Source organism: Armigeres subalbatus, unplaced genomic scaffold, assembly GCF_024139115.2.
Source record: "Armigeres subalbatus isolate Guangzhou_Male unplaced genomic scaffold, GZ_Asu_2 Contig1491, whole genome shotgun sequence".
NCBI lineage: Eukaryota > Metazoa > Arthropoda > Insecta > Diptera > Culicidae > Armigeres > Armigeres subalbatus.
The window spans coordinates 85,859-108,365 of record NW_026942277.1 but is presented as its reverse complement, the minus strand read 5'-3'; the positions used below and the strand labels follow the sequence as shown (position 1 = coordinate 108,365).

The 22,507-nt window shown below is 39.9% G+C and overlaps 2 protein-coding genes across 2 annotated transcripts in view; one reads left to right on the top strand and one right to left on the bottom strand.

Annotated features, from left to right (window-relative positions):
* Positions 1 to 21,034, top strand: part of LOC134202878 (protein Skeletor, isoforms B/C-like) — an 84,819-nt gene extending 63,785 nt beyond the window's left edge. The window contains exons 5-8 of the mRNA XM_062677865.1: positions 16,986 to 17,085; positions 17,702 to 18,364; positions 18,426 to 18,619; positions 18,682 to 21,034. Of these exons, the coding sequence (XP_062533849.1) occupies positions 16,986 to 17,085; positions 17,702 to 18,364; positions 18,426 to 18,619; positions 18,682 to 20,844 (3,120 nt within the window). The 3' untranslated portion in view covers positions 20,845 to 21,034. The remainder of the gene's footprint in view (positions 1 to 16,985; positions 17,086 to 17,701; positions 18,365 to 18,425; positions 18,620 to 18,681) is intronic.
* Positions 21,028 to 22,048, bottom strand: LOC134202879 (putative ankyrin repeat protein RF_0580). The gene is made up of 2 exons (XM_062677867.1): positions 21,453 to 22,048; positions 21,028 to 21,392 (listed from the first exon to the last, which is right to left on the bottom strand). The coding sequence occupies exons 1-2, from the start codon at positions 22,014 to 22,016 to the stop codon at positions 21,030 to 21,032; spliced, it is 927 nt and encodes a 308-aa protein (XP_062533851.1). The 5' UTR covers positions 22,017 to 22,048; the 3' UTR covers positions 21,028 to 21,029.
* Positions 22,049 to 22,507: the final 459 nt, after the last annotated feature.

Below are 22,507 nucleotides of genomic sequence, written 5' to 3'. Positions count from 1 at the left end.
ACCACAGCCGTTGTCGCTAGGACCGCTTCTGGACGCCTTGGTCCGCTTTCCATGAAATCCAGAATGAAAATAACGCGCGCACGCGATACACGGGGCTTTTCATACACAAGAAAAACGAAGCAGTGGATCAAATGGCCCGTACCTTTCTGCAATCTGATGTCCGTGTTGGGGATTTATGAACGGGATTGATTATTTTTGAATTTTTCACCCGGTTTGGAAAGAAATAACATTTTCAACAGTTTGCCGTTGATAATGAATAGTTTTAATACAATTAGCAAATTGGTGGAAAGTTTCCGGATCTATTAATAACAAAATCTCGAAAATCCGTCGAAAGATAAAGTCGCCATTACCGTTTGAAATCTTACATGATTTCGTGACGGTCCCCAATTTGTAAATTTTCATTTTGCACCCTGTATCCAAGGCTTCCCTTTAGACGTAGTTAACGTCAAAAAATCTACGCAAAATGGTATGATTTTATCGACTGTTAATTTAGCTTAGCTTAGCTAAAATTATCTTGATTGGCTGCTTACTTCGTAGTTGCTAGTCGTGATTGACCGAGCATTTGCACAGCTCAGCAATTGAATAGCCTTCTTGGGATTAGAAAACTATTCTCACTGTACATGCTTTGGAGTTATTTAAAAAATTCAAGGCCAATAACAATGCCGGTCACATCTTCACTGTCAATTAAGGATTTAGGGAGGTAAATTAGTACGACACTCATTGCTACAAGAGACCGAGGAATCCTCGGCATCTCCGTGAGCGCTACAGGAAAGGGATAGTTGTTTAGATGAGAAGGTAATCTATAGGAAGTTATTTTATGGATGAAGATCATTCAGTGAGTATCCGCTTGGAATTCGTGAAATAAAAACGATTATTTAAAACCCTGATGGAAATATCTAAAACGAAGTAAAAATTCGATTGGTAACCCAAAAAATTTCGGCCAAATGACCGTATTGCTTTATCAGCAAATAGGGTAAAGTGCCCAATAGTGGACCCCCAACCAATAGTGGACCCTCCAGCCATTTTTGCATTATTACAGCACAATGTAAACATTTTGCTATGAAATTCCATCGGGAGAACCTACCTTACAGTTCTATGATTTGATTACATGCATTGGAAATGCTATGGAAAGTAAAAATAGATGATTTTTTACAATTCTATAAAAAATAAACACGAGAGTGTCCATCATAGGAATATTTTTGGGGGTCCATAATAGGGAAGAAGAACGTCCCGAAACGGAACATAAAAATCAAATGAAGAGTCGACTATAGGGAAGCAATTTCCTATTATGGACCCCCAGGGGGTCTACATAGGCCGAATTCAGTCAGACTTTAAAATGTTAATTTCAACGAATAACGTCGAGTATTTGCGTGTTTCATGTATGTATCGTGAAGAGGAGATGCAGAGCTTGATATTAGATATCACGCAGAATTAATATTTGGAAAATTTCCATTCCTTATACCAGGAAGAGCAAAATTTCGCTACTAGGGGGTCCACTATTGGGCATTTTACCCTAACATATTTACCTTCACGAAGTAACTTTGACCCGAATTTCGACAAACGTCGCATAACTATTCAACACATAGAATGGCTTACTCAGTTTTCTTCTTCACAGATTCGTTCATTTGATTGGTAATGAAAATGGTCACTGCGTTCGATGAAAACATAATTGGCCTCAGTTTTATTGACATTTGGCGCTAAAAATGTGTCGAACGTTGGGGTCAGCTCTATGTGGACAATTCTCGCTTAACTTTTCAAAAGGACCTAAGTAACATTTTTTCATTAATTAATTTGAATAGCGCAATCAACAGAAAAACATGAAAGCTATTGATTGCGCTATTCAAAGTAATTCATGAAAAAAATGTTACTTAGGTCCTTTTGAAAAGTTAAGCGAGAATTGTTTAAATCATCATTCAAGTGTTCAGTTTGACAATAATTTATTAGTTTTCGAAATCTGATACTTGATCGATAATTGTCAGTGTTCTGCCGAATATGAATGTGTTACGAAGTGATAGTGACAAAGAAGGCCAATGAGCTTCACCAAAATCATTCGATTATTTAAAGCTCTGGCTGCATGACTTTCGGCTTAACGTGTCATTCAGCCAAAAAGACAGTCCTACAATTGTCTTTCGGCCAACCCACAGAGAGGGCCAGCATATGTCATTTGGCCGAATATGATATTTGGCCGAACGATCCATTAGACAGAAATTCATCTGGACAATCATATCGTTTGGCCGAGATACCTTTGGCTGAAATGGCCGTATTACAGAAAGGGCATTTAAGCTAAAAAATATAATTTAACCGTAATGTACATTTGGCTGAAAATTTTCCTAGACCGATTTGGACCTTTGGCCGAAAAAATCGTTTGCCCAAAAAGGCCATTTGCCTGAAATGGTCGTCTGCCTGAAAGAGTTATTGGCGGAAAATGACATTTGGCCGTTGGTTGACATGTTCAGCCAAATATTTCAGCTCAAACGGCTTTTTCGGCCAAAAGAACAGTTCATCCAATCGACATTGTCGGCTGTTTGACCAATTCGGCGAAAGGGTCACTTTCGGCCTTATAACATTTTAGCACAAAACAGATAGGCACCATAGAACAAACTGCATATTTCAATGTTGACTCTTTGTATATCTACAATTTACGAACGACACTCCAAGGCAAAAGATAGAGACATAAAAACACTTCTAACGCGAGGTTCGCTAGCGTTTTAAAATCATGGAAGAACCACATTTCATGGCAAAGAAGCCCATATGTTATGTGATTTTAGACCAAACCGTTTTTGACCCAATAATCGTTACATCCAAACGTCAAATTCAGCAGAATGGAAAGTCTAAAGGAAATTTGATATTTCAACTTAATTTGAACTCAAAAAAGTTTCAGACAACTTTTTGGAGAACCTATATCCTATTAGTTTTCAGAACCGTTTTACATATATCTCATGGGCTATGGTTATTTTTATTTACAACGAAAAAATAGGGGTACCTCAATGAATGTAAAAGTTCGAAGAAGTACCTCTCAAGGAAAAGGTTGGAAACCGCTGGACTAGATGTCTTTTGGCTAAACGGCTTTCCGCCGTATAGCATTCGGTAAAACGATCCTTCCCTTTTTTAAACAATATTACCTTTATAAATTTTGATAAATTTCCCATTGAAACCCACTTTTTAATACATTTCCCACGGAAACTTCAAAGAACGGAATGTACAATATGCGGAAATTCTGAAATAAAAAAAACGAAGAAACTCGGAACAGTCTTTTGTAAAAATGCTGAAGAATTTCCCATGACAATTCCACAAAACTTTCGGCAGAAATTCCAAATAATTTATTTATTATAAACATGTTCATTTGGAAATTCCGTAAAACTTTCCTTGAGAATTGCACAAAGCTTTCCCTGGAACCTCCATATAATTTCTTTGGTAACTTGAAAGTATAGGAGCTTTGAACTATTTCTCGTGGGAAATATGAAAAAGTCCAAATTATTATTTTAGGACAACTTGGAAGAATATCCTGGAGAGGTTTAATAGATTTTTCCGGCAAAATTCAAAAAAATTCTCCCTTTGATATTTTGAACATATCCCGAAAAAATCTGGAAAGAATCTTTGAGAAACGAACGTAAGAAAAAAAGTCGCCACGCCAATCCACGCCGCCAGCTTAAATAGCTTTCAGCGTGACTTTCCTCAGACCAGGTGTTCGCCATTCGCCAAGTACTGCAGAAATGCCGCGAATACAACGTGCCCACACATCATCTATTCATCGACTTCAAAGCCGCATATGATACAATCGATCGGGACCAGCTATGGTAGCTAATGCACGAACACGGATTTCCGGATAAACTGACACGGTTGATCAAAGCGACGATGGATCGGGTGATGTGCGTAGTTCGAGTTTCAGGGGCATTCTCGAGTCCCTTCGAAACCCGCAGAGGGTTACGGCAAGATGATGGTCTTTCGTGTCTACTATTCAACCTCGCTTTGGAAGAGGTAATACGAAAAGTACATGATAGGAAGAGGTTCGAGAGAAGACACCCACCGCCACCCACCGCCACCCACCGCGAGTTTCTATCGGTGGTGACGAAATCGAGGTGGTAGAAGAATTTTTGTACTTTGGCTCACTGGTGACTGCCGAAAATGATGACAGCAGAGAAATTCGGAGACGCATAGTGGCTGGAGATCGTACATACTTTGGACTCCGCAAGACGCTCCGATCGAATAGAGTTCGTTGCCGTACCAAACTGACAATCTACAAAACGCTCATTAGACCGGTAGTCCTCTACGGACACGAGACCTGGACGATGCTTGTGGAGGACCAACGCACACTTGGAGTTTTCGAAAGGAAAGTGCTGCGTACCATCTATGGTGGGGTGCAGATGGCGGACGGTACGTGGAGGAGGCGAATGAACCACGAGTTGCATCAGCTGTTGGGAGAACCATCCATCGTTCACACCGCGAAAATCGGACGACTGCGGTGGGCCGGGCACGTAGCCAGAATGTCGGACAGTAACCCGGTGAAAATGGTTCTCGACAACGATCCGACGGGCACAAGAAGGCGAGGTGCGCAGCGGGTAAGGTGGATCGATCAGGTGGAAGATGACTTGACCGAGCCGAATGGAAAAGACTCTTATATACCGCATAGGCCACTTCGGCCTTAGTCTGAATAAATGAATGAATGAATGTGACACTCCTCATTTCTCACATTGCAATTCTCGCTGTGCAATTTGAAATGAAAGTGGGACTTGAGACAAATCACTTATCACAATAATCACAACCCGTTTAGCAATTCTCACAATTTGAAAGAATTTTTAACAATGTTGGTGAAAGGGTATTCAGCCACACGCCCCTGAACCATGTGGTAAAATCTCGCTTAACTTTTCAAAAGGACCTCAGTAACATTTTTTTCAAGAATTAATTTGAATAGCGCAATCAACAGAACGACATGAAAGATATTAATTGCAGTACTCAAATTAAATTATGAAAAATGTTACTTAGGTCCTTTTGAAAAGTTAAGCGAAAAATCGATGCTTACGCTAAACAGTAATTTGTGATATACATTAGCGCTAAGAGTAAGATGTGCCAAATATTAATCATCATTTTCAGCATACTAACAACGCGTTACGGATACCTTCAGGGCTGAGCGTCATTTACGGCCAAATGATCCGATCGGCAAAACGACATATTTGGTCGTATGATCCATTCGACGGAAGTCATTTTTACCCAAATGACATTTTTGAACGAATGATCTGCGCCGCCAAACCTTGCTTTCTGCCAAATGATTAAATGTTCTTGGCTTCTTCGGCCAAACGTCTTATTCCACAGATCAAAAGGGGTGCCCAATTACGGTGTCTGTTATATTCATTCAATTTATTTTGCTTACATCTGAACCAGTACTGGAATAGGTCGTGATCGTCATAAGACAGAGAGCAAAGCACCTTTTTCTATTTCAGGCGACCAAATGAAAGAATCGTGGGTTCTTTGATCAATTTCGCATGAAAGGCAGTCATGAAAGGACGTTGTTCTTTATTTTGAAATTAAAATTTCCAAGTTATTTTAATAGATATATGCAAAAAATAGTGACTAATCGATAAATTAATCATGTTTTTTAATTCACCGATGTGAAAGGGGTAATGAACACAAAAATAAAGCAGATATTGCACACTTTCATGCCCTGTCACGGAACAAATATTTTTTGAGATTTTTGTAGCATGCCATTCATCCTTCACGTTTCTATAGATATTGAAAAAAGCAGATATGTAAACATCGCGTGACATCTCTCATTGAAAATGATAAATTATAGTACTGATCTGAACAGATAACCTTGGATCAACAATTTGACGTCGTTTACGAGACGAGCCAGCCTTGGGCTGAAAGTCTCGCTAATAAAGACAATACGCCGAGTGCTTGCAAGTCCTAACCAGCTCAACTTTTTTAGCCTCACGTTTCCAGCGGGTTTCTCCATGTCCATACCATTTGCGAAGCAAACAATTTGCCTGGATTGCTAGTGCAATATTAAACACGAAAGTCCATCATCTTGTCATAGTCCCCAACGAGATTCAAAATTTACTCACAAATTTGCAAATCGTTACTTTTAGCAGTTTGGTAAACTTCCCGGAAAAGATGTTCTCGTTCATCCATGTTAAAAGATTACTGCTAAATGATTCTGATTATTGTTTGGAAAGTCCTTGAAGAGTTTAAAATTAATTTCATAACTTTCAATAATAGGGGGTTTGGGCCAGGCTGCGTTTATCACTCAATACTTTTTTCAAGTTCATTATTCGCTCATGAGAGATATTGATTGATTAAGTGTTTTAAGTGAGAAATGAGATGTTCGAAGTGAGAAATTATTAGTGAGTAGTGAAAAGTAGAAGAGCGAGGTGAGGTGTTCGAAGTAATTAGTGAGTAGTGGGAAGTAATACGTGACAAATAAAAAAATGCGAAATGCATATTGTGAAGTGAGATTTGATATGTGAGAAGTAATTAGAGGGGAGCGAGTAGTAAGAAATACAAAGCGAGAGGTGAGAATGAAGAATAAAAAAGGAAAAAGAAAGAAGAAAGAACAAAGAAGGAAGAAGAACGAAGGTAGAAAAACGAAGGAAGAAGAACGTAGGATGGTGGAAGAAGGAAAAAGAAAGATGGAAACAGGCGGAAGGATACAGGAAAAATAAATAGAAATATGATGGAAGAAGGGAGAAAAAGAACGAAAGAAGAAGGATGAAGGAAGAAGGAAATGGGGAGGAGACAGGAGGAAAAAGACAGAATCACCGTCTTCGACCAGAGGTCACACAGACTGAACACTTAACATCTAGCATGAGACAACGGACAGGACATTCACACAACACCCAGTGGACCAGTGGAAAACTTTTTCGCTTTACGAAGAGTTTTCTCCTTACCGGGGCGGGAATCGAACCCACACTCCACAGCACGTGCGTCTAGACGATTGACGTCGCTAACCGCACGGCCACGAAGCCCACAAGAAGGACGATGTATGAAAGATGAAGGAAGAAGAAAGATGGAAACAGGAGGAGGGAAGAATAAAGAAGGAAGAAAGAAGAAGGAAAAGCATAGAATAATGTAGATGACAACAGGTGGAAGGATGAAGGAAGAAGAAAGAAGGAAGAAGGAATAAGTAAAAAGAAAGAAGAAAGAATTAAACATGAGAGAGGAAGAAAGAAAAAGTAAGATGAAAGATGAAAACAGGAGAAAGCGAGAAGGCAGAAGAAAGGTGGAAACAGGAGGAAGAAGGAAAAACGAAAATGCAAAAAGGCAGAAGAAATGAAGAAACAGGAGGAAGGAAGAATAAAGTAGGAAAAAGAAAAAAGAAAGAAAGAAGAAGAAATATGAAAGGCAGAAGAAGAAAAATGAAAGAAAGAACAAGGAAGAAGGAGGGTGTAAGAAGGAAGATGAATGATGAAAGAAGTAAGATGGAAGTAGACAGAAGAAAAAGGAAGAAGGCAAAAGGACGAAAGAAGGAGGAAGAAGCAAGAAAGAAGAAGGAAAATAGAGGAAGGAAGAAGGAAAGAGGAAGTAAGATGGAGGAAAGAAAAAAAAAGCCAAAAGGAAGAAAAAAGAAGGAAGAAGGAAGAAGAATGAAAAAAGAAGGAAGAAGGTAGCATGAGCATGAGCATGATTGACCGCCCACGGTTGCTACTTCAGGTCAGCTGTAATTACACAGATAACAAACGGATGAAGTTTGGGACTAATATCATCTTCAATGTGTAAGAACCTATGACCATTCACGAGACGAGCCAGCCTTGGGCTGAAAATCTCCTTGATAAAGACTCATAAAGTTATAATTCGGGATGATTTATCGCCCCTACCATTGGAAATATGGCATGCACTTAAAAAGCACCAAGCAGCCTTGAAAATTCGCTACATCTGGCCTGGTAGGAACGGTATTATTTTTCTTAAATACCATGAACAGTCTAAACCAATAGCAGTAAGGTCCAGAGAAGATTTGAATAATTTGATCAGGGGAATCTAAGATTTTTCCTCACGAACATCGGTAAAAAGTATCCTATCATACAACTATAGAAATCAAGCGAGCAACCAACGTCCTTTTGGATTCGACGGATGATATAGCATTACCATCTTCATTTAAGGGATTGAGCCTGTTACAAATTAACGTTCGTGGCTTAAATCGTCTGGAAAAGTTCGACGAACTATGCGAATTCGTGCAAAATTTACCGGTGGTGGTCGACGTGTTGATTGTTGGAGAAACCTGGATAAAGAAAGATCGGTCTACATTTTACAATATTAGAGGATATGATAGCATACATTCATGCCGTACTTCGTCTGCTGGAGGACTTTCTGTTTTTGTCAAGAAAAAGCTGTAGTATGAAGTGACAGGAAATTCAATTGACGAGGGATGCCATCACATAGGTCTAAAGCTGATTGTCGAAGCTAATAAATTCTTTATACATGGATTTTATAGACCGCCAGATTACGAATTTTGTCGTTTAGTCACATGGTTGGAAACCATTATTGCTTCTTCAGATCCATTGACACCACAATTCGTATTGGGGGACATGAATCTACCGATAAATAATACAGCTTCAAGAGGGGTTCAAGCATATCTGCAGCTCCTTGCATCATACAATATGGTAGTGTCTAACACTGATGTGACTCGACCAATAACCCGAGTAGCACAATTCAGGCAAAAATAGTTGCAGCAACTTGATTGCGACTGAATCTGGTCATATATGAGTTGCAGTAACCTAGGTAGAACATGTGTGCTGCTAGAGAAGTAACAACGTATTAGACCATGTAATCGTTAATTCGGAACATTGTAACCAAATTCACAATTATACCCTGGACTGCAACTTAAGTGATCATCGATATATTCTGACACTATTCCAAGCTAAAGTAAGCAAAGAAACACGGGTATTCACCAAAGTGCTTACAGATTATCATCGTCTGGATGAACAGTTTGTATTGTTCCTAAATTCAACGGATTTTGATGTGATGTCCCCCAATGATCGCCTACTAGCAATAACGGATCATTACGCTAACCTTCGTCAGATGAATTCAACAACTATATCTGTTGAAATCAAAGTTAAAAATAACTGCTGTCCGTGGTTCAATGTAGAAATAAAAGATCTGAGTAGAAAGTCAAACAAGCTTTATAAGAAATGGAAGCGGAATCGTCATGACCAACATTTGAAACTGCTACTGGACCATTCTAATAAGGAACTAGCTGATTGTAAAAGGAAGGCCAAGTCAGCGTATTATTATAAGATTCTATCAACAAATAATCCAAAAGATCTCTGGAAAAAAATTAATGAGCTGATCGGAAACAAAGTAAAGAAATGTAACAATATTCAACTGCGAATCAATGGAACAGAACATAAGGATCCTGCGAAGGTAGGCGATGCGTTTAACACATTTTTCTCGACGGTCGGGGAGCATCTAGCACGCAGCTTGAAAACTGATGGCGATATACATAAGTTCAACACAATAGGGAGCTGTAGCATTTCGATGTTCCTCAGACCAACATCTGCAGCGGAGATCGTTACTATAATAAGCAACCTGGATACAACAAAGGCAACAGGAATTGACGGATTTCCTGTTGCAGCTTTGAAGAAACATTCTCTAGTTCTTTCTGGTGTGTTAGCTCAATGCATCAACGACAGCATCTGCGGAACGAACTACCCAGATTGTCTGAAACGTTCGCTGGTTTATCCCATCTTTAAAGGAGGAGATCCCATGGATGCAACCAAAACTATAGACCCATCTCAGTATTACCTGCTATTAATAAGGTATTTGAAAAGGTATTATACATGCGACTCAACAACTTTCTTGATTCTACTGGCATGCTCTATCAACATCAGTTCGGATTCAGACGAGGAGCTTCAACTGAGGTTGCGGTACTAGAGCTAATTGATGAAATTTCGTGTACTATGGATCAAAAGAACTGTGCAGGAACTATTTTCCTGGACTTGTCCAAAGCGTTTGATACGATTAATCACGGGATGCTGTTAAAAAAATTATCCGCATATGGCGTTCGAGGAGTTCCCTTCCGTTTAATAAAAAGCTATTTGTCAGAAAGGAATCAACAAGTGGTAATCGAAGGAGTGAAGAGCAAGTCATGTAGTATAAGCTGCGGCGTTCCGCAAGGCAGTAACCTTGGACCATTATTTTTCCTCATATATATAAACGACATGTCCAAGCTTCCACTTATAGGCAAACCTAGATTATTTGCGGATGACACCGCTATTTCCTTGAAAGGCCCTAACGCGGAAAAAGTGGTTCAAGATATGGTACAAGACATGAAGCTTATCTCTGCTTATCTGGAAAACAACCTATTGGCCCTCAATCTGAAAAAATCTAAAATGATGATATTCAGTTTGCTCAAACGCGATAAAGCTACATGTCCAAATTTAATAGTCAATGGTTCTATAATCGAAAGAGTATCTGAGTATGAGTATCTGGGAATACACATAGATGACCGCATAAATTGGGATGTGCATATCCAGAAAGTTATATCCAAATGCTCCTCACTCTGCGGAATGCTACGGAAACTTTCCAAGTTTACCCCAACTCATGCGCTGATGAAAATATATCATTCGTTCATCCACAGTCGCTACCAATACGGCATTTCCACCTGGGGTACTAGTAATAAAACGCATTTGAAACCCTTACAAATCCAGCAAAACCGATGTATCAAAGCAGTCTTTAAGCTACCTTACCTTTTCCCAACAAGTGAACTTTACTCTACCAGCAGCAGGTATACATGAGCTGCATGTTTGTACTTCTATGTACAAAATTATCAATCGACTAGACATTCATCATAACTGGTCATTCACTAACGCTTCTCATCGACATAGTACACGTAACGCGCATCATCTTCAGCGACCCGGATTTAGAACTGAGAGGGGACGACGAAGATTTTCCAACTTAGGACCAAGTTTATATAACAAAATTCCCGAAAACATTAAAAATTCTCCCAGTCTTGCTATCTTTAAGCAACATTTCAAACAACACATATGTAATAACTATAGAAATACGATAATTAACTAGTAGTCTCTGAATGAAATTAAGTGATCTGTATTCTTTCCCCTAAAATTGTTTATAGTTTAGTAGCGAACAAACCTTTAGAAGAACATAGGTTCAGTAGGAAATGTTCAAATTACAAGCTGTCAATCTGCCATGTATTATTATCTTATTATTATTATGAACTATTGCGATGAAACTTAATAAACAAATATATTTGAAAAAAAAAAAGACATAGCAAAAACTTATGACCTAAAAATAAGCAATACCAGCGCCGGCCGTGTCCAAATGTAGCGCAATTGAGGAATGGATAGGAAAATGTTGACATGATTCTCACTTTGATAGAAGCCGACGAGTTATTTGCACTTCCACGAAAAATCACCGGGATGTTGGATAGTGTGGCATGGTTCATTTGGGTTAACGGTATGCCGTGTATTGCGTGTAGTTTGATCGATGAAAATTAAACTAATAATTTTAATTAAATACCGCACAAAGCTGAATAAAATTTCGGTGACCGGCTGACCGTTGACAGCAAAATAAAATTTCCATTAAAAATTAGAAATTTTCCATAAACAATTAGGAAATTGCCAATAAAGAAATCAGGGTATGAGCAATAAATAAATATAAAATTTCCACAAATAAAACAAAATTCCCAAAAATTAAGAATTTTCCACAAAACAAAAATAAATAAGCACTTTTGAAAGCAAAAATAGCAATTATAAAAGAAGAATTTTCCATAAAGATATGAAAATGTCCCACGAAAAAAATACAAAATTTCCATAAATAAATCAATAGGGTAAATCACTACTTGGGCCTATGGACCCCATTCCCGGCTCACTGCACAGAAAACTAATGATTTATACTGTTTGGTAGCTGTAGGCTTATGATTGATAATTTTTAAAAAGTCTCCTATTTATCGCGCACGATACTCAATATTTTTCAACCATTTATTTCACTCCTAATCGATCCAATTATAGAAAATAAAAATGTAGATTTCAAACTTTTGCTCTTTGTTGCAACACCACTGAGCCGGAGTGATTCTTTCCACTTTTACAAAACGGTATCATCAAATAAACACCTACCTGAAAATCGTCACAGTGCTCGATACAACCATTGCTTCAGGCTGGTTATCACCACACAATAATGCTAAAATCACGCATTTCAATCTTTTCTAATTGTTCTTATCACTAGATCTTATATAAACATATTAGAATACATTTAAAAATGTATCCTCAAACCGAACAAAAAATCACCTCGGCCCAAGAGCTTCTAGCTGTACAGTGCTGCCAAAAGGCCATTAGTCTTATTTTAGTATGAAGATAATCCCTCGTCGTTAATAGGAAAACTGTCTAAAACGTTTACGCTTTTATGTTATTTATAATTATCCCAATTTCAAAGACTAAAAACAATATTTTTTCAAGTATTTGGAAAGAATTTGGATGAGTGCATATATCTTCTCAACCAAATAAAAATTATTATTAATAATACCATCTGGCATCACGTTATCGTGGAACGTGCATATTTTTGTTTACGTCGCATTTTCTACCGTCCCGAGAGAGAGAATGAGAGTAAGATGTTGAGAGATTGAGTAAAATATTGCGTATGCCGAAGAGACTTGCGTATGCCGGATAAGCAATCGCCTATGACTGAAATGAGTGCTGGACCATGTTAATTTAAATCAAATAAAAGCTTTTCCGAGCGGTTTTTAGCAAGAATAACTATTTTTTAAGCAGAGGTGAACCCCATCGCAATATTACACGGCCCACAAAATTCAGGAAAAGTAGCTCCTAGTCATAAATATCAATTAAATAATGCAGTCGTGCGCATGTTAGGCCGGGAATGGGGTAAGAAACCCTATTAGCAATAAACAATTACAAAATTTTCCACAAAATAAATATTCTTTTTTTACAAAAAATTAAAAATGTTCCACAAAATAATCAATAAAGACCAATAAAAAATAAGAAAATTTCCAACATACAAGAAAGCAATAAAGCTGATGAAATTTTACATGAACTTTAAACGCTTTTAAAGAAGGGATCATCTATGGAACAAAGCACAGTTTGATTGCTTTTTTATATTTCTTTATGGAAATTTTCTTATTTTTTATTGCTCTTTATTGATCATTTTGTGGAAAATTGTAATTGTAATTGTAAAAAATATATTTATTTTGTGGAAAATGTTGTAATTTTTTATTGCTTTTGATTTATTTATGGAAATTTGGTATTTTTTCAGTGGAACATTTTTTTTTTTAAGGAAAATTCTTCTTTTATAATTGCAAATTTTGCTTTTAAAAGTGCTTATTAATTTTTGTTTTGTGGAAAAATTTTAATTGTTTATGGAAATTTTGTTTTATTTGTGGAAATTTTATATTTACAGTCGCCTCTCCACATCTCGATATTGAAGGGACCATCGAGATAGGGAGAGATCGAGGAATGGAAGGAAAATTGAATTGGGTACTAGATCCAAAAAAGCTCTTTGCTATGAAAAACGACAACAAAACAAATGTCGTTTCCTGTTGTTGATGTGTTTGTTATTGTCCAAAGATGGTCTAGTAGCCTAAAATTTTAAAGCACATCGACATAAGGAGAGTGAATCCTGAGCAAAATATGATCAGAACACATCGAGATAGAGAGATATCGAGTTGACCACAACCTGCTTATAAGGTAGAAGCAGTAACCATTAACCATTTAAGTGGTTACCGCTTCTACCTTATACGCAGGTCGTAGGTTCAATTCCAGGTTCGCCCCTTTTCTACTATGTATTTTCATCTTAGTTCTTTCTGTGTTTCACGTTACACCAAAAAGATTCCTACTGTTATAATCTTTCAAACTAACAATTGCAAAAAAAATCACAGGAATAAAGTATCAAAATTTAAAAAAAAAAAACCTTCCGTGGCTCCTATGAGAAGTCGTCGAGTTCTCTGCATCTTTCTTAATTAGGTGTCCAACTAACCATTCTTCCCATTCCTCAGCATTCGCAAGGAAGTGATCAGGACAGATCTCGACTATTGGGGGAGTGCATTGCTTTCATCTAAGAGACAGTGATTAGTCCGAAATCAATATCTGTGGTAAAGGATGAAAGTGATGCTACTCTCATACAATAATCCAGGCTTACCACCTACGAATTTGTGCGAATTGTTCAATGATTAAGCTAATGCAATGCTAATGCTCATTCACAACTTGTAATTCGAGGTTCAATATGTTAACTGTTTGGGCATTAGGACAATCGGCATTCGGACAAATCGCCCAAACTTTTAAAAAAATACAGCTGCTTGTATGAAGTGTTTATTTTTGGCCAAACAACTTTTTGTACCCGTTTGTGGGCCACGTTTATATGTCGCTAATAATGGAAAAGTATGTACTAAAAGGCCCTTGAATAGATTAAGAAAGAACGGTAATTTATTTTTGGAACCTGCAATGACAAAAAATCGAGAAAAAAAATAATGGCTTTCAGGAACAAAATGGAGAAAAGTATTTCTGAATGTGAAAAAGCTAATTCCCATGAATGCGCACTTCAAATGCACGGGAAGAACGCAACCATTGCAACGGATTCAGTTTGCAGTGGCATAAATGGTAGACATAGGGGAAGGGGGGCAATATGCCATACCTAAGGAAAGACTGCTTCAATGCCTTAGCAGTAACGATTTTCATGGAAATTTTTTCCTCATGCAAGAGTTAAACAATATAACCAGCCGATGTCATCATAAAATTTGAGAAAATCTCAATAATATTGATAACATTCATATTTTAAAAAAGTGATAATATTTCGTTGCCGGAAAGTCATGAGGCAAAACGCCTTTCAACTGGCAGCTTTAGGGGAACAACGCACCACGCTTCGGCGAAGCAGAATTCTGGTTCATTGTAGGATAGTCCCGCTATGGCGTTTTGTCTCGCCGAAATGTTAGATGCTTCATCAAAATGTAAAAAAATTCGAATTTTGCCTACCTTCTCATCTATTATTTTAGCACTTTTTTCGTCTAACCTAAATAAGTTTAGGTCTTGTTTTGTTACTGCCACCGTAAACACGGTTTTGGGGTCACTTTCCCTAAATTTAGAAGACATACACATTTCAGTGGAAACTGGTATACTTTAATGTATCAAATGACAAAGTATAAAACGTACCTGTTTTCAATGTTTGCTTCGATTTACCGCACTCAAAAAACGACAAAAAAAAGCAGGCATTGCAATATCATCTGAGCACAGGATATCATCTTTGCTGCTGCAAAGATATTATCCCTAATCAAAGAGCACTCTGGAAAGATATTATCATTAGAGCATTTGATGATGATCCTGATATCGAGCGCGATTCGGGGTTTGTTCACGTTGCGAGGGCGTTGCTACAACAAAAGCAGTGAAAAAACGTTTCTCCATGGCGAACATTGTGCTTTTATTACTGAACAGATAGATAACTAAGATCGATATCCCAGCATATCATCAGTATCTTTGCTCAGAAGATCGAATGATGGGATAACTTGCAATGCCTGAAAAAAAGTCACGCTTTGGATTTGGCTCTGACTATTTTGTGCTGTCAAAGTACAAGTTTGACATTGCTCAGATTTGTCTTATCTGTCAAGTATCAAGAGCCCACAACCGGAGACAGCCCCCTTCTCTCGAATTGTATAAATATTTCGGGAGTTGCTTGAAAATGCAATGTTATTTATATTATAAAAATCACTATGGGCTTCAAATGGAGATTCCTTCAAGAGTGTTAAATCGTTTTATGATTTCAAAGATTCTTTGAACTTTTTGAAGACATTATGAGGATTATCAATGTGTCCATACTTATGTAGAATTGTTTAAGGTCTATGAGATTCTCAGTAGGATTGAGAGCTTCTTTGAAAAATAAGAAGTGCAATGAAAGATTTAGGACTGTGGAGATTTTATAGATTTTATTTGGAAACTATGGGAGATTTTCGAAACGATTTGTGGTTTTATCCATAAATGGGCATAATTAATGCTCAGATTGATAGTATTTAATATTTCTCGTGAATACGTGAATAATTCTGCAGTCTTATGGACTTTCTTGAACCTTTTCCCACATAGTTCAAGGAATCATTGTGGATCTTCAAAACTAGGTTCGATTTTTTCTCAACTCGTATGATCACAAAGTTTATTTTTTATTCTTGGAAGTTTTAAATTCTTTAAGGATTTCAATGAACAGTATCGACTGGTTACGGACTTTCGGAGAACAACAATGGATCGCTGTTATCTTCACTATTTTTCATTTATCTTTGCAGCTTTCCTGAAATACTTACAAACTTTTTATGGTATTTGCTCAACTCAATGACTCATGAACTCGTATTAAATAAATTTGATTTCGGCAAATGTTACTTCAGTTCACGAAACTTCAACCCTTGCGTGGATTATGAACTTGTTTCATTTGAACCCCAATTAAGCCCAATTATTTGCCGGTAGTGGCAACTTTAAATAACATTCCAAGTTTAATAATGTAGGTACTTATTGTTATTCCACACGTTGCTCAACTTCAATCAGAGATGCAGTTGTCTATCGTCGTAACTAAAAATGATATTTGCACTACGATTGAGTACCGTCATAGGTCAGATTCAGTTCAGTTATAAAAAATAACACCCTTCAAAAGCTTGTTAACTTGGCGAAATCATTTTGGTCATTAATGCGCTACTTCATTCTCCGTAAGAAATATTGCTTGTAGCTTAAACATGTTTCTCCCAATTAATATCATCCGGCAGAAGGATACTAATTTTTATTTCTAAGAAAACTCATTTTGTAAAAATCACACACTAATAAACTTTACATAGCATTCGATTAGCAATTTATTATTTTGTTTGTCCTTGATTTTTGTTGGTTTCGAACCGATTGTGTCGCGAATGGGTTCACTGTTACACCCCCCTCCCATCAACTCAGGTTTCAGCGACACCAGTCTCGTCCCTACATTTCCCTTGATTCCGCTGCCACCTTGCATGTCATTACTCATATGCTGCTCCACTTTCTTCCCAATCCGAACCCGGCCACACTCGACTCGACCAGTCCAAACTGAACTGCGAAGTGCTGCTGGATGACCTGGCATTCGAAGTGCGATGGGCCGTCGCCGGCGAGAGCATTGTAATCCAACTGGTTGCCAAACTAGGTGAGTAGTTAGCATGGATTCCCCATTTGATAGTAAGCTTCACGTAAAGAAAAATATGAAGAACGAATGACCTCAGATCATGCTCTGCAATTCAAAGCCGACATGCGTGCATGTTGGTAACGGTTTTATGAATGAGAGATCGAGCTCTTTCGCAACCTGGCGGCGGTTGTCAACTTGACTAAGATCTGAAAGTCCCGCGTCACTACCGAAAGGTCACTGGGTCAGTGTTGAGAAGCGAGCTTGAGAAAGTGACGGTATAACGTAATCGAAACATCAAAACGATGTCATTCTTCTTCCACTAAGTGCAAGTCATAGTGCAAATTTATTACCCCCGCGCGCTGCTGGCTGGCCCAACCAACAAGTCAAGTGCCATGTGAGCGCGTTGTCGTTAAATGCTATATGCACTCCGGTGACCTGTATTCAGAGGAGGGAAGGGAAAAAAAGCAGAATGCCGAGAGCTACGCGCATAACGACATTGTAATTAAAGTCCGTTGACTTCAGTTGGCGAGAGGTGCTGGTTATCTAATTGTTACTTAACTGATACTACTTTTATGTCGATTATGAAGAAAACATGCTGGGTCGTATTCTTTTTTATTCACTAAATAATTTATTACAGAGGATGGCGAATACATGTCCTTCGGTGTGTCTCCGGATCATTCTCGCAGCGTGATGGTGGGAGCTGATGTTGCGGTCGTTTGGGTCGATAAAGCAACCGGAAAGGGATACGCGCAGGACTATTACTTGGATGCCAAATCGCAGTGTTCGGGAACACGTGGAAGCTGTCCGGATACAAGGATCAACGAGAACAGTAGCTCAATTCGTCTGTTGAACGCTGCTATGGTGAATGGTTATTCGATAGTGACTTATCAACGACCACTACGGGCTTCAGATCATTTGGATCTACCAATTTTCACCAACGGATCGCAAGCAATCGTTTGGGCCATTGGACCGCTAAACCAACGGTACGAGGTATCATTCCACTCACAGTATTTGAAAAATACCAAACAAGTTGACTTTGGGCGTCAACCGTACTGGAATTGTCCAACTCCGGAATCGGATCAACAGAAGCAGCATGATAATCCACAAAAGCTACAAAGCGTAGAACCCAATCGTCGAGCTGATTCCATGAAACGACCAAATGCGCCCGCCACAGCGCGTCCCCCTGCGAAGGCCGGTGCCTGGGAGATTCCTCCAATTCAATGCTACGAGCCGGAAGATGGAGTGTTCTATGCTCAAATGGGTCCCACTGGAGGAAAACAAGGCTATCCAGCCATCACCGGTGAGTTTAAATAAACCTCAAATAATAGTATTAATTAATATTATTTTTAATATTGCTTCAGGTCATGTCGGATGGGGAATCTCGTGGTATATCAATGGTCTTCTTATTCCGGAAATCAATGTGGTAAGGGGCAAGACCTACACATTTGTAGTCGAGGGAGGAAACGATCCGGAAACACCCGCCAAGTACCATCCATTCTACATCACCGATGATTCCGTTGGAGGCTACGAACACCAAGAGGAAGATGTTCGGAAGGTATTCATGCAATCTCTGCTGTGATTGATAAAAGTATTACACAGATTTTTCATTTCTTCTAGAACATTCGAATCTTTGCTGGAGTTCATCAAAACCGCAATGGACAACTGATGCCGACAGGCGTTGGTCGTATCTGCAACTGGACTCCAAATCCCGACGGTCCATCGGCCGATTCGTATCCCTCGTTTGGTGCCTACCAAAGAAGTCTCACTTTGAAATGTGACCCCGGAGAGCCTGGAGTCATCACCTGGACGCCAGATGCCGATACTCCTGATACAGTCTACTATCAGTGCTTCACTCATCGATATCTTGGATGGCGCATCAATGTTCACGACTCGTGCGATGTAGCCTCCTCAAGTGAAATAGATGAGGTCTTTGTTGATCCCAGTGATGAAAGCATCAATGCGGAACCTTCAATCCGGCACGAATCCAAACTACTTCCGTCGGAAACATTTCTGGAGCAGCACGAAAATTTTGTTCACAAGAATGACAAAGATGTGATAAAAAATCATAAAATGACTGCCGATCAACCAACCGAGCATTTCAAGTTGGACTTAGAAAATGACCCAGAAATGTCTAAAATCATTGAAGAAGGAATCCGAGCTGCTGAAGACCTTGAAGAAAAACTCCGAAACAACCAGACTTACGTGAACCAAACCACCAATGAACAACAACCTCTGTCCCATGTGGAAATTATGCACCATGGCAAGCCAATTCTTACCTCATCTGGTTTACCGGTCTATCTCCGTCCTCCAAGCAACGGTCCAATGTTCCGACCCGTGAAGCTTCCCATGCGGCGTCCAATCGCCGTTGAACGACGCCCCATCAACGGTCGACCTTCCCGCCCATACAACATCCCACAGCCCTCGATGATCATCAGCCATTATCAAAAACCAGTCAGCCCTCTGATGCGACCTTTCATGCCCAAAAGTAAGCTTCCCGTGAAAGCCATAGCTCCAATCCTACTTCTCGGAGAGCCAACGGAGATCAAACCATTCCGCAAAGCACCTCCACCGCCACCGCTATCCCAACTACAATCGATGGCGCCTCAACCAATCGAAATGATGCTGGTGAAGCCAATGAAAACTGTACCCTACATGGTCCCCGATGTATCGCCCCATCTGACCATGGGTCTCAAGAAAATCGAACCAGCGCCGATCACTCTACCGATCCGTCTCACCAAGCGGCCGATCATGAAGGAACCACCCCAAAACGTGAAACCCATCTTCAAAGCCCCCTATGATGTTCACGAAAACAAAACCCCGATAGACCCTCAATCGAGCACCGGATTCGAACCCAGCTCCGTAGTGGTGGAAAGCGGTTTCAAGCCAATCTACCGCCGAAACGGTATGATGAATGCGGAGTACGACGATCTACTGCGCCATCACGGCGATATGATCCAACGGCGGCAGGACTACGACATTGACGAAGCCATCGAAAGCGACGCACTGATGATCGGCAGCGGTGAACCACAAAGGCAGGCTTTCGAACCAATGTTCATTCCGTCGCCCTTGGACAGTATGGCCTTGGCTCAGAAATCGGCGGAAGTTGAAGAACGCAAAGCCGCTATGGAACGGTTGACAGGGGACCTGAAGGAAATGAACGTTGAGGAGGGTGAGGACAAAATGGCAATGCCCGACGACCGAGTTGACTCGTATTACCTCCCACCGGCGACGCAAAATGTAGTAAAGGTTTATCCGGAGGGATCTGTCGTGTCGTACGACGGAAAGGCTGTACTCGATGTATCGCTGTTGAACTCGCCAAGCAACGTTCGACAGGAAGCCATAAAATCGGTCTCGAAAACTGAGCAATTCATCAGAGACAATCCTCAATTCGGGCCATTCCGTGGAGAAATTCCTCCTATTTCTGATTACGTCGCACCGGACTCACATCCAATCTACGGAGTTCGTGGACCCAATTCTGTGCAGTCGCCTGTTTCAGAGTACGCCAACCCCCTGGTCCCCGGTGGCATTAATGCGCACGACAACAAAGATCTCAGCGTGAAACCTATTTCCACGAAACTGTCCATCATCAAACCAGTCGAAGAACAGCCGGAAGAGTCCCGAAAGAAGCGTGAAGCTCATCACCATCCAGACCACCACGGAGATAGTCACGATGATGGCTGGGAAGAGCAACGCAAAGGTGTCAGTAGTGCGTCAACCGCGGTGATGGCCACCTTGTTTTCTGTATTTGCACCTTTAGTATTATTCCGGAGAGCAGCGTGAAATCCCCCCTTGGTAGCTCTCAGTGTTTCCCTCCTGAACACTATGATTTGGATTAAGTATTGTTAGTTAAGTTTTATTTAAAAAAACACACGCACACCGGTGTAAAAGTGAGCTACAAAATTGTGCTAGAAATTTTACAAACAAACTGTAAATATCAGTAAATATGCCGTTTGATGGCGTTCCACTCAGATCTTAAGCCTACGCTTGATTAAATTGATGACCTCCTGTTGTTCCGTGAGACGGGCGTAGTCCAGCGGCATCAGCCGATTCTTATCCCGAATCTTCAGTCGACATTTTTTCTCCAGCAGGTATTTGATGATCTCGGTACTGGCGTGCATGTAGATTGCGCGAAAGATCAACGTCCAGCTGCAACGATCGCGAGCCTCGGTGCTTCCTCCGTGGGTCAAAACGTACTTGAGTATGTGCAAGTTGTTCGTATCTACTGCATAGTGTCCAGCTGTCATCCCAATGCAGTTCGCCGCATTTATGTCGGCTCCATGCTCGAGCAAATGACGAGCGATCTTGATGTTCTTGTTGTAGACTGCCAACTGAAATCGTACAATTATTGTCAATGACGTATTATTATTTATCCCATTCAATATACTCACATGCAACGGAGTCTCCGAATTATTTGGCACCCCAAGATTCACATTCGCTCCAAACTCAAACAGCAAATCGATCACCTCCAGATTATTGTTTCTCACCGCTTGATAAAGAAACGTCTCTCCATTGACCGGAACATTGACCAGTTCCGGCTTCAAGCTCAAAAGCTTCCGTATCAACGCCGGTTGGCTTTTCTTCACTGCCCGAAAAATCGACATCGTCGACGGGACGTCCGGCAGAGTGAACGATTTAAAAATGTTCGATTTTCTCACGTGCACAAACATCTCCTCTTCCTCATTATGTTTCATCGCGGTGATACGGAACGAGTAGCACAGGTTCTGCTCCAGGTTGCGAACCGTGACAGACCACGCCGTTCCCCAGTGCACCATTTGCCATTGGTTGCGCCGGCAGCTGTAGCATTTTTCCACCTTGAACAGATCGAAGGGCGATTCGAGTGGTGCGGAAAAGTCCCACCGGAAGCCGATGGTCGAGGTCGTTTGTTTCGTAAGGTACACGTTGAAGCCATCGTCCGAGTGGATGAGTTTCTCCTGGGACGGGCTGGCGGTCATATCCACTACACTTCACTTAGCTTTGCTTTACATTTGATTTATAACTTTACCGCCAATATGTGAGTGGGGTAGAATATGTTTCTTGGCGCGTGGTAACGGTTGGATCGATGAACGGACGAGGCGCATGCGTAAAAAATCGACGAAAAGTTCACATTCAGAGCTTTCACTACAGCGCAGTATAGTGGAGTACTGCTAGAACTAACTAAAGCATGGGAATGAATAAAACAAGTGGTAACAGATGGAGTTTATGTGATGCTTTTGAAACGCGAGCTAAAGTTTCATACACATATCAAACAATTAAAAGAACACTCTGCAAAGTTGCGATTGTTTTATTCGTGGCCTGAATTTTAAAATTAAAAAAAGTGTCTACTTTATCATAAGCATGACCCGATCGGTTAATGAAACACTCTGTTACCTCTGTCATTTTTTTTTAATTTTCGACATAATCAAACAATCCTACGTAGTATGACAGGAAATTTAGTGGAGAACAT

What these genes read in the sequence shown, in the direction of transcription:
- LOC134202879 (XM_062677867.1), bottom strand. Translation starts at nt 22,016, where the DNA reads ATGACCGCCAGCCCGTCCCAGGAGAAACTCATCCACTCGGACGATGGC. An exon ending in ATTCGGAGACTCCGTTGCAT is followed by an intron (nt 21,393 to 21,452) that starts GTGAGTATATTG and finishes GTACGATTTCAG; the next exon opens with TTGGCAGTCTACAACAAGAA.